The sequence below is a fragment of the Pavona decussata genome, unplaced genomic scaffold (genome assembly GCF_977016875.1).
Source record: "Pavona decussata unplaced genomic scaffold, jaPavDecu1.1 SCAFFOLD_46, whole genome shotgun sequence".
Taxonomy (NCBI): Eukaryota; Metazoa; Cnidaria; class Anthozoa; order Scleractinia; family Agariciidae; genus Pavona; species Pavona decussata.
This window is the reverse complement of record NW_028145468.1, coordinates 1,107,277-1,119,736: the sequence shown is the minus strand read 5'-3', so window position 1 is coordinate 1,119,736 and position 12,460 is coordinate 1,107,277. Positions and strand designations below refer to the sequence as shown.

General features: G+C 38.6%; 1 protein-coding gene across 2 annotated transcripts; it reads right to left on the bottom strand.

Annotated features, from left to right (window-relative positions):
• Positions 1-8,319: 8,319 nt before the first annotated feature.
• Positions 8,320-10,854, bottom strand: LOC146482364 (5-hydroxytryptamine receptor 1E-like). 2 transcript variants are annotated; one of them, XR_014864109.1, is made up of 2 exons: positions 9,503-9,607; positions 8,320-9,049 (listed from the first exon to the last, which is right to left on the bottom strand). XR_014864109.1 is itself a non-coding variant. In XM_085107112.1 (2 exons), the coding sequence occupies exons 1-2, from the start codon at positions 10,752-10,754 to the stop codon at positions 8,897-8,899; spliced, it is 615 nt and encodes a 204-aa protein (XP_084963238.1). In that variant the 5' UTR covers positions 10,755-10,854; the 3' UTR covers positions 8,320-8,896. The 2 variants fall into 2 exon arrangements, 1 of the variants encoding a protein (XP_084963238.1); XM_085107112.1 differs by lacking the exon at positions 9,503-9,607 and adding an exon at positions 10,293-10,854.
• Between the last annotated feature and the right edge of the window lie 1,606 nt (positions 10,855-12,460).

The following is a 12,460-nucleotide window of genomic DNA, read 5'->3' as shown; positions in this document are numbered from 1 at the left end:
CGAAATTCCACTTAAGGGCGAAGACACCACACATCAACTAATTCCATAAAGAAATAAATTGCGTTATTGTTTCCTTAACCGCTTGTCTAACTTGTCTGATCTTCCGGCAGTAAAGAATGGGGTTTAATGATGAATTAAGATAAATTAAAGTAACAGCAACTTGCCTTGCGAGAAAGCTAGCTGATGCTGAAGCCGACTGTGCAATATAATTTGTTAAAGGCTCCACTGCAAAAAATGGTAGATAAAAAATAACTAATGTCAACTGCACCCACAGTACACTGGACACTGTTCTTCTGTATCGAGGTATATTGGGTGGAATTGTTTGGCCCGGTTGTCGTTGATCATTGTCTTGCACTTGATGTTGGCGATGACGCAATGTGTAGAAAATCTTTGTGTGGGAGTAAATCGAAATTACGAGGCACAAAGAGATGCATGTATAAATACACAATGACAAAATAACCTTCTTCCAAAAGGAAAATAATGTACCGACGATAGAGATAATCCAAAACAGAATTATCATCGCGTTTGTTCGCTTCAAAGTTACAACTTGTCTGTATCTGAGTCCCAACAACAGGGCCTGAAGTCTGTCCATGCTTATTGCAGTCAAAGTAAATAAAGACACTGCACACAATATACAGCCTGTTATGAAATTGGCGGCATCCATGAAACGGCAAATGTTCCATTGTTCTTTCACCGTAGATATCCAATAGATTACCTTAAGAGGCCCTGCAATGAGACCAACACTGAAATCCGTTGTTGCCAGACAGCGAAACAAGAGTTTGGACGGTGCATGAAGGGATGACTCTTTGTGAAGGGCGACTAGGATCAGTGTGTTGCCCAAAAATGCAATAATGGACAACAAAACGTTCAGGACTGAAAGAAAAATTAGCTGGTTTTGCAAACCTTCGGCAAATTCCACCGTGCACACCAATTCTGTCAGCGTTATCTGGTTCACGCCTTTACTAAAGTTTGTTGTCGCCATATCACCTGCAGTGTCAGTACCAAGGTGTACGTGATCAGAAGTTCTTCTGGTACTTTATAGGGATCCTTATCTTTCGAACCTGTTAAATTTAAAAACTTTGTTACGTCTGTTTTGACACACGAGTGATTAGATTGTTTATCTAAAAGATATATTAAGGTATCAGCCACCCTTCAGGACCGTCCGCGCGCGGATCGCGGCCATATTTGAGGTTTCAACGTTTTCAATCAGATATACTTGAGAGCTTTCTTTTAAAAAAAAAGCCAGAAGAAAATATTAATTCCGTCGAAAGATATCGGGGGTAAAAGAATTTTTCTCGTAAATTATCTTAATTGATCGTTGACAAGAACTGTCATACCCGTGTCATATATCAATTAATGAACTACTAACGTGATACCGAGTGCGTGCTTCGACATAACACGTGCGAATTGTCTTCGTGTTGTTTATAGCCTTTAGTATTCTCCGTGGACATTTAGCGTTTGCTTCGGTTAAAATGCCGCCAAAAAAAAAAAGAAAAGGTCGTGTCCGTTTTCGTCATCGAAACCAAGAGCGAAAAAGAAATCGAAGAGCGGGTTTGACAAAGAATGGGCCGCAAAATTGGCAGAGAGCGACAAAGGCTCATTTTATCGGCAAGAGAAGTGGCTCGAGGAGAAAAGCGAAAATGCTGCAGTTGCTGAGAGCGCAAGCCGCTCCAAAATCCAGCTTGAAGACCCAGAAGAAGAAAGCCAATCAAGCTCATCGACCCCATCTGCTGATGGAACGTGGAAAACGATAAGCGGTCGAGCTATCGTATCGAGCGAAAAGCTGCTTGAGAAACTGGATGAGTCTGTATCTTGTCGATTTTGCCAGGGAAGTGTCCAAGTCATGGAAAATGTAGCGACTAAGCATGGACTTGGTTCTACCTAGAGAATCCAGTGCGAGAATGAAAGCTGTCCGTCGCAAAACGCAAATTCTGTTTTTAATTCTTCCGAGAAGAGCAGAGCGTTTGAAATAAACACACGCACGACTACAAAATAATTATTTCTCTCTACTTGCCGCGAAAGTTTGTTCCTGTTACATGTTACCTGTCAAAGTCCTATTGTTCGAGAAAATTGACCCCTCTCTGATATCAATCAGAATAACCATTTAGGTGTTATAATCTCATTCCAGGTAGGATGCCGCCAAAAATGTATTTTCTATTTTATCTCCGAACGCAAATTTGGCCGATTGACTCGTACGTTTTGAACTCCAAGTCGGCAGCCTTTCAATCAATTTGGCTAAAATTTGGCCAGAGCGATGCCATATATCTCTTCTACAAAACCGTGTCTGCGAATTTTAATACTCCTTTTGATTTTAGAGCTACAGCTTTTTTTCCACAGGGAGTGTTGACTAATTGCTTTCCCCACCTTCATTTGCTAATAAAAGAGAAACAAACGCACTTGTCAAAAATCTGAGACACGGTTTTTTAGTGGAACGTGTTGAGAAGCGAATGCGGTGTTAATTGTTTTCTTCCGTTTATTTCCGTTGGGAGTGGAACATGATTTATAGAGGCGTGTACTTTTTCACAAAGCGTTCCAATTCCGAAACACATTTAAGTAAATAGTTTTTGTTAGTTCAAATCCATAATCTGGAATTATTAAGCTTTTAAAAAATATATGGTTTATAGGGGTTTTTATAAAAACAACTAACGCTACAGCGATCCGCGCGCGGACGGGCTGATACCTAAATGACGAGTTGAGATAAATTAGAGTTACTGCACCTTGCCTTGCCAGATAAATAGCTGAGGTTGGTGTACTATGATTTGTTAAAAATTTCACTACGATATGTGGTACATAACAAACTACTAAATTCAACTGTACCCACAGTACACTGGACACTGTCTTTCTGTATCGCGCAATGTTTAGCGGAATTGTTTGGTTCGGTTGGACTTGAACACTGTTTTGCACTTGATGATGACGATGACGCAACGTCAGGAAAATCTTTGTGTAAGGGTAAGTTGAAGTTACTAAGCAGAGAGATATGACTGTATAAATACACAGTGACAATATAACGCAGTTCCAACAAGATAAAGCAGTAATAACGATAGAGACAACCCAAAATACTATTATTGTCGCATATGTTCGCTTCAAAGTTACAACTTGTCTGTATCTGAGTCCCAACAACAGGACCTGAAGTCTGTCCACACTTATAGCAGTCAAAGTAAGCAAAGACACTGAGCCCAGCGTATAGCCTGTTATGAAAGATGCAGCAAATGTGTGGTGACAAATGCTCCATTTTTCTCTCAACACAGAAATCCAGTTGATAACGTCAAGAGGCTCTACAATGATCCCAACAAAGAGATCAGTTATCGCTAGGCTACGAAACAGAAGCTTAGACGGCGGGTGTAGCGAAGACTCCTTGTGAAGGGCGGCTAGGATCAGAGTATTCCCCAGAAATGCAACAATGGACAACAAAATGTTCAAGACTGAAAGCAATATTAGCTGATTGTATATACTTCCTGTTAATTCTGCCGAGCAATCCAGCGGTTCGATTTGCCTCTTGTTTGCATCGCCAGTGAAGTTTTCTATCACCATTTTGCTGCAACATCAATACCAGCTATGTGTTTATTAATTTAGTTTTTCAGGTTTTAAATCCCGAACATGCTGATCTGTCGCAAAACATGTTTGTCGTGTTTGTTATCAAGTTAACAGCTCGCAGGTGGCTCAAAAACAAAATACAACAAAACAGCTTAAAATGAGCTGCCTCAGAACCCCAGAGGGGATACTTGGGTATAAACGTGACGGGGGGGTCCGACGTATATTTTTGGGTCTGAAATTTTTGAACTCCTGTATTTTTTTGGGTTAAAGATTTAACCATGTATTATTTTGGGTCTGAAAAATCTGTGCATATTTTTTTGCGTTCGAATTTCTGCCAGGCTAATAGTTCTTACGCAATTCAAGACGAAGTTCCCGCAAGATCCGAAAGGCAGAAAGGCGGTATGTATCCTGTTCTTAAGATTGCATTTTTAGGGTATAAAAGTCATGTATTTTTGGGGTCTAAAATTTCCAGTCTTGTATTTTTTGGGGTGCACAATATAAGGTCCATGTATTTTTTTTTTGGGGGGGGGGGGGGTGCAAAATATTAGGCTCCGTCGGACCCCCCCGTCACGTTTATACCCAAGTACCCCCCTGGGCTCAGAACATTCTCGCGTTTGTCTCTGCCTTATTGTGGCCACCCGTTCATGGCTGTCTTGAGTGTTGGCCGGACTTGTTTAAATAAAACGATATGTAAAACACTTTTAAAGTCAACAAGTAAACGGCAACTTATTAGCAGTATTCAGTTTCGTTTGCTAGGCTGTATTAAATTTTAATTCTTTCTGTGCACAATCTTTAAACTGGATTAAGCTTAACATTTGTACCGGGCAAACCTTACATGATAAAATAACGGCTTAAAAAAGATACTCTCACCTGTCATTAAAACATGGCGGTAAACCGGTTGCCGGCAGAGAATCTCAACTTAGTATAAATGTAAGTACTAGTTTAACACAAGAATTCTTAGCTAGACCTGAGTGATGCGTATCGTGCGTATTTGGGCTTACAGTCATTCGCACCGTTCTACACTATGACTTAATATGCCTGCAAGGTTTTCGGGTTTTTTTCCTTATACAGCAAGCTAAGATAAAACTACAACAAAATTCCTTGAAAGCCTAATTTTCCCTGGTTAAAAAACGTATTTTTACTTTTATATGAAATCCAGTTCAGGATAGTTTTAAAAAGAAGTATACAGGAAGAACAACGCTATAGTCGATGATTAACAATTCCTTGCGCTGCAGGTTTCCGGGGAAAATTGAAATTTCGTAGAAGGGTAGTTCTTTTTTTCCGGTTGGAACGTTCCCAATGCAAATACGAGTTTCATTTACATGTGTCACATCTTCAAGCCCTTGGCTTTGACAGTCGTGCAGAATATGTCTCACCCGAAATTCCAGTTTTTCGCGTTCATAGAAAAGGTTCACCCCAGACGGAAATTCGCAACCGAAATTTCCGGAATTCTTTAGCAAATGGTAATCAGCGAATGTGTTCAACGAAGACGCGGAACACAACGGCAGATGCAAATGGCAATCGAAATTTCATCTCAGTCATTTATAACGAACAAGAGCGTTTGCCGGTGAGGTGTCCATAATCTTTTTGTTTGCTTCAACATCCCTTTATGAATTTTAAATGAAGAGTGGGAAGCCTTATGTCCATAAAAATTCGTCTTTCTGTGTTACCAGGCTCAAAATTAAGTATCCGTTTCCCTTATCACTTTCTGAGCAACCTAGTTTCCATAAACTTCGACAGAAATTTAAACACATCACAAATTAGAACTAGCTCCATGAACAAAACATTTGTCTGATTGTCTCTTTAACCACTTCCCTTACTTCTCTGATCTTCCAGCAGTAAAGAATCGGGTTTATTATGACGAGTTGAGATAAACTAAAGTGAGCGTAACTTGCCATGCAAGATACATAGCTGAATTTGGTGCAATCTGCATTGTCAAAAAGTCCACTACTACATATGGGAAGTAACAAATAAGCAATGTGAACTGCACCCACAGTGCACTGGACACTGTCCTTCTGTATCGAGCTATGTTCAGTGGAATGGTTTGGCTTCGTTCTCCTTGAACATTGTTGGTTTGTACTTGATGTTCACGTTGATGCAGCGTAAGGAAAATCTTTGTGTAACAGTAACTCGAAGTTACTAAACACAGTACTATACCAATACAGATTATGTATGGTGCCGATGCAGGGTTAATCAAAAAGAACCTTAGTATTAAACAGACTATAGAGACAAACCAAAATGCAGGTATACCCGCATATGTTCGCTTCAAAGTTACCACTTGTCTGTATCTGAGTCCTAACAACAGGGCAAGAAGTCTGTCCACGCTTATTGCAGTCGTTATCAACAAAGATACTGTACACAAAATAGAACTAATGTTCCTCCAAATACGAATAATGGGTAACGACATATATTCCATTTCTTCTTCGCTACAAACATCCAGTAAACAACTATAAGAGGCTCTACAATGATACCAACACAGAGATCAGTTGCTGCTAATTGACGAAACAAGAGTTTGGATGGCGGGTGCAGCGACGACTCCTTGTGAAGGGCGACTAGGATCAGAGTGTTTCCCAGAAATGCAACGCTCGACAACAAGATGTTCAAAACTGACAGGCAGCTGGTTTTGTGTACCCCCGCTTATTTCTGCCGAGCAAAAGAAATCTTCATATTCCTTTCTCCTGTTTTCATCACCAGTAAAGTTTGTTATTGCCATTTGGCTCGGAATATAAATACCGCGCTTGAGCGTATTCCCACTTCTTCAAAAGAGCGATCAATTAATTATCTAATTTTTCTCTTGAACCAAAAGCAGAGTTAGTTTCATTGAACAAGAAAAAATCCCTCAGGCCATAAATAAACACATTTGCAAGACTTCCTCTTTCAATAACTTCCTTTATAAAATGTTTTTCCTGTTTGTCAGTTTTAGCTGTCAACTGATACGAATTAATAGGAGCGCCTAAGGTGTCAAATTGTCCTTATCAATTTTCGCTTGAATTCGCGCGGCCTTGCTCCACTCGGGCTTCGGCTCGGCTTGACAAAGTTATTAACCTCGCTACGCTCATGATCAGCCTTTCGGTCCTCGCTTTACGAGGAATAACGGAAGTTTTAATTTAATAATTTAAAATAAAAACAAGCGATAGCAATTTTGACTGACGTTTCGATGTCACCATGTCATCATTTTCGTGTAAGTCCGATTATGCGGATAGTTATTAGAGGTCGTATCAGTATAGGGAAGATTTAAGCGTGCAAAAGTTTAGCTGCATATTAAAAATACAATGTGACATGGCGCAACTGAATCCCAAATAATGAGCACAGCTTCTAAAGTTGTGTAAACTTAAACTTAATGAGTTAAAGATAAGACACGTTTGAGAACATTCTCCTGTTTGTCTCTGCCTTATTGTGGCCACCCGTTAGTGGCTGTCTTGAGTGTTGGCCGGATTTGTTTAAATAAAACGATATGTAAAACACTTTTAAAGTCAACAAGTAAACGGCAACTTATTAGCAGTATTCAGTTGCGTTTACTACGCTGTATGAAATTTTAATTTTTTCTGTGCCCACTTTTCAAACTGGATTAAGCTTAACATTTGTACCGGGCGAACCTTTCATTATAAAATTACGGCTTGAAAAGAATACTCTCAATTGTCATTAAAACATGGCGGTAAACCGGTTACTCAGAGAATTTGCAAGACTTCCTCTTTCAATAACTTCCTTTATAAAATGCCTTTTCTGTTTGTCAGTTTTGGCTGTAAACTGATACGGATTAAAAGGAGCGCCTTATAACGATAACATCAAAGAAAAATATTTAAAATGTCTTTTTGTGTTCCCAGATCGTTTTTGTGCCTTTTAAAGACATATTTGTGTAATCTAAATTCAGGTGGATCTGTTCGGATGCTTTAGCTGAAGTTTAAATTGCATGAAGTTTAAGGAAATGGAATCTTATTTCTCGAATTTACGAGCTGTGGCTACTTTTCCAAAAATGTTAACTGACCGTGTTTTCGTATTTTTAACGAGATATTTGTCCCTTCGTCAACAAAACTTATTAGTTTTCCATTTAGTTTACGACTTAATCTAAATTTCTGAGGCGATTATGATATTCCGAACAGATATCCACCAAAACAAACGTTTGGGTGGCAACTTGAAATGTTGCGAGGAAATGGTAAAATAATAAATTCGACAGTACAGTGAAATAAATATCTTCTAGTTTTATTATTTTACCGTTTTTATAGTTAGAATCTTTTAGTTTATTATTTTACTGAGTGAGATCAGTTTCGATATCAAACGCTTCACCATCTCTTGACTAAATTTTAATGAAACAAGCAAAAAAAATTGGCAACAAATATCTTTATTAGTTTTCAGTTAAAAGAGCTTGTATTAGTCTACGAACTTATGACAAAGGATAAGGAAATCAATCTGGGAGGAAATATCTCTATTGCTTTATTATTCAATTAGATTTTTGAATAAGCGCTACCCAAAGTTTCCTTCTTTATTTTTTTTCCTGAGCTTAAATGCTGAGAGCTGATGGTAAACAAATTCGACAGTGAACAAATTTATTATATCTCAGTTTGACCGTTGTAAATCGGCCTACGCTAGCCGCTGCTTCACTTTTTCCATGCTCAAAGTCGGGCTACAAGGTTAGGGTAAAGAAATAAATTCGACAGCGAATATACTATTATTTTTCAGCTCATAGTTTTAGCTGAATTTTAAATGTTGTAACCTTTATGCTAAGCAAAAAATCGCAAGTGTCATATAATTGTTTTCGAAATAAACTCCATATAACCAGCAACGCTATTACCCCGACAGGTTTACTCATTTTTTTATTCTTTACGAAATCAGCTATTTAGGTCAATTATCAGTCGTTCTTACATTTTAAATTTTCCTTTTTTTGCCGAGTTTTAAATGTTAAACATTTCCCCCTCTCAGTTTTCTAAGTTTCGAAGAAACTCGGCATATATAAGGGATAACAAGAAAATAACAGTTATTGGTATACACTTAAACTTACAAAGCTGACTCGAAAATCAAATTAAGGGCGAAGACACCGCCTGAGAACTATTAATAAATTATGGTACCCTTTCTTTCACAGCTTGCCTTATTTCCCTAACCTTCCTAAAATTGAAACTAAAACACCTTTATTTAAACAGGGTAGTTCCTTCAGGACATATATTATAACAGACCTGCTATCAATGAGAGCCCTGGGTAATAGTAAGGCAAGGTAAAAATTAAATAACTTAATCCACAAAGTTAAGAACAATAGCCTTAACAATAATATCTCCAACAGCTAAAAAAAGTTAAATTATCTTGACAATATATTAAAAAGTTAACCAACCGCTGTAAGGAAAGGAACACTTCGCAGTTTCGGTGTAAACCCTCAGCAAAGAATCGGGTTTGACGATAAATTAATGCCAGAACTCAAAAATATGTGGCTTGTCTTGCGAGCAAAATAGCTTGCGTTGAGGAAGCCGGATGTAATACTGTCTTTCTGTATCACCCAATCTTCAGTGGAATCGTTTGCCTTCGGTTTCTGGAAAAAAAAAATGAAATTTTGTTTAAAAGGTAGTTGCTTTAATTTTTTCCGATTGAAACGTTTCCAATGGAAATTAGAGTTTCATTTACATGTGTCACATCTTCAAGCCGTTGGCTTTGACAGTCGTGCAGGATATGTCTCAGCTGAAATTTCAGTTTTTTGGGTTGATGGAAAACGTTCAGCCCAGACGGAAATTCGCAACCGAAATTTCCGGTAAATGGTAAACAGCCATTGTCTTCAACAAAGACACAAAACACAGCGGCAGATGCAAATGGCAATCGAAATTCCATTCAGTCTTTTATAACAAACAAGAACGTCTGCGGGCGATGTGTCTGAATTTTAAACGAAGGCTAGGAAGCCTTTTGCCAATAAAAGGTTTTCTTTCTGTGTCAATAGGTTCAAAGCTCAAGATTCACTATCCGTTTCCCTCATCACTCTCTGAAAACTAACCTCAGTTTCCATACAGTTTAACAGAAATTAACACATTACATTGAACTAGCTCCATCTACAAAATATTTGTCTAATTGTCTCCTTCACTGCTTGCCTCACTTCTTTGATCTTCCAGCAGTAAAGAATCGGGTTTAAAGGCCCACCTTCACCCAAGAGTCATTGCGGTCGTTTGTTTTTGTTTTGAAATGCTTTATTGTCCAAACGCGTGATCTTATTGGCTCTACGAACTCAAGCAGTTCATACGGGTTTCCTCTACGACTCGTGCTGGAGGGAAAGACTATTCGTGATCGCTTATTGCTTTCTCACTCGACTCCCGCTCAAATAAAATAGGGGGGTTTTCATATATGAAAACTGTTCCTCGGCGCGCAATACATCTTGGGTGAATGTGGGCCTTTAATAACGAGTTGAGACAAACTAAAGTGATTGTAACTTGCCAGGCGAGATACATAGCTGAATTCGGTATATTCTGCATTGTAAAAAACGCCAATACTCCATATAGAAGATAACAAATAAACAATGTAAACTGCACCCACAGGGCACTGGACACTGTCTTTCTGTATCGAGCTATGTTCAGTGGAATTGTTTGGCTCCCATCTCTTTGAGCGTTGTTGGTTTGTACTCGACGTTGACGATGACGCAGCGTAAGGAAAATCTTCGTGTAACAGTAACTCAAAGTTACTAAACACAGTGCTACACCAGTAAAGCGAAGATATCGTACCGATACAGGGTTAATCCAAAAGAACATTGGTAAATTGAGTATAGAGACAACCCAAAACACAATTATACTCACATGTGCCCTCTTTACGGTTACAACTTGTCTGTATCTGAGTCCTAACAACAGGGCAAGAAGTCTGTCCACGCTTATTGCAGTCGATGTCAGCAAAGATGCTGCACACAACGTATAACCTGTTACTACAAGGGCGACAATTGTATAACGACACATATTCCATTGCTTCCTCGCCAGAAACATCCAGGAAATAACGGCAAGAGGCTCCGCAAGGATGCCAACAAAGAGATCAGTTGTCGCTAGGTTACGAAATAAGAGTTTGGACGGTGAATGAAGAGGAGACTCCTTGTAAAGTGCAATTAAGATCAGAGTGTTCCCCACAAATGCAATGATGGCCATCAAAATGTTCAGGACTGACAGGCATATCAGCTGGTTTTGTGTACCTCCGCTTAATTCTGCCGAGCAAAAGACATCTTCGACTGCCGTTTTCTGGTTGACATCGCCAGAAAAGTTTGTTATAGCCATTTCGCTAGAATGTGAATGCCACGCATGTGTTTTTCCGCTTCTTCAGAAGAGCGAATAACTGATTGCAAAAACGTTGACACCTAAAAAGCATAAACTGTGAATGATGAGACCAAATGGCTTGATGGGTATAAGTATACTAAATCTATTTGCATAATATTCTATTCTCGTGCGATGGTTGATACTGACCCAAAATTAGTTGTACGTTGTGAATGATGGAAACTGCGAAGCTTTCCTTAAAGTGTCAAGTTCGCCAACGAGGGCCAATTTTTTAACGCTACTCACAAGTCCGTTGGTTCTCATCGTTCATATTTTATGCTTTTTAGGTGTCAATGTTTTTTGCAATCGAGTCTATATATTTTTGCTCGAATTCGCGCAGCTTTTCTTCGCTCGGGCTTCGGCTCGTCCCGGCAAATTTATTAACCTCGCTACGCTCATGATCAGACCTTCGGCCCTCGTTTCGCGAGAAATAATTGAAGTTTCATTCAATAATTTAAAATAAAAACAACCGATAGCAATTTTGAATGACGTTTCGATGGCGCCATGCCATCATTTTCCGTGTCCGATTATGCGGATAGTTATCAGAGGTCTTATCAGTATCGGGAAAATTTAAGCGTGCGAAAGTTTAGCTGCATATTAAAAATACAATGTGACATGGCGCAACTGAATCCCAAATGATGAGCACAGCTTCTAAAGTTGTGTATACTAAAACTTTATGAGTTAAAGATAAGACACGTTTGAGAACATTCTCGTTTTTGTCTCTGCCTTATTGTGGCCACCCGTTAGTGGCTGTCTTGAGTGTTGGCCGCATTTGTTTAAATAAAACGATATGTAAAACACTTTTAAAGTCAACAAGTAAACGGCAACTTATTAGCAGTATTCAGTTTCGCTTGCTATGCTGTATTAAATTTGAATTCTTTCTGTGCACAATCTTTAAACTGGATTAAGCTTAACATTTGTACTGGGCAAACCTTTCATTATAAAATTACGGCTTAAAAAAGATACTCTCAATTGTCATTCAACTATGGCGGCAAACCGGTTACTCAGAGAATCGAAACTTAGTAATGTAAGTTCTAGTTTGACACAAGAATTCTTAGCTAGACCTGAGTGATGCGTATCGCGCGTATTTGGGTTTACAATCATTCGCACCGTTCTACTTAATATGCCTGCAAGGTTCTCGGCTTTGTTTCCTTATACATCAAGCAAATATTAAACTACAACAAAATTTCTTGAAAGCCTTTTTTCCGTGTTATAAAACGTTGGTATTTTTACTTTTATATGAAATCCAGTTCAGCATAGTATTAAAAAGAAGTATACAGGGAGACATCCCTATAGTCAATGATTAACAGTTCCTTGCGCTGCAGTAGGCCATTTCCGTGTTGCTGTAAACCTCGTTATGAAAGTGAGTCTTAGTTTAAAGCTTTTCACACCAAAAGTAATTTTGTTTCCATAAAAAAACTAATTTTCATAATAAATACTGTGTATTTAGCCTCGCTTTTAAGATAAGGCTCGAAGCAACTCGCCAATGGCCTATTGAATAATCATCAGCGAATGACGTAATTAATATTTAAAACTCACTTTTCTCTTGAACGAAAAGTAGAGTTAATTTCATTGAACTAGCAAATCCCTCCGGTTATAAATAAACACATTTGCAAGACTTCTTCTTTCAATAACTTCCTTTATAAAATGCTTTTACTGTCTGTCAGTTT

What these genes read in the sequence shown, in the direction of transcription:
- LOC146482364 (XM_085107112.1), bottom strand. Translation starts at nt 10,754, where the DNA reads ATGGCTATAACAAACTTTTCTGGCGATGTCAACCAGAAAACGGCAGTC. An exon ending in TAACCGTAAAGAGGGCACAT is followed by an intron (nt 9,050 to 10,292) that starts GTGAGTATAATT and finishes TTTTTTTTCCAG; the next exon opens with AAACCGAAGGCAAACGATTC.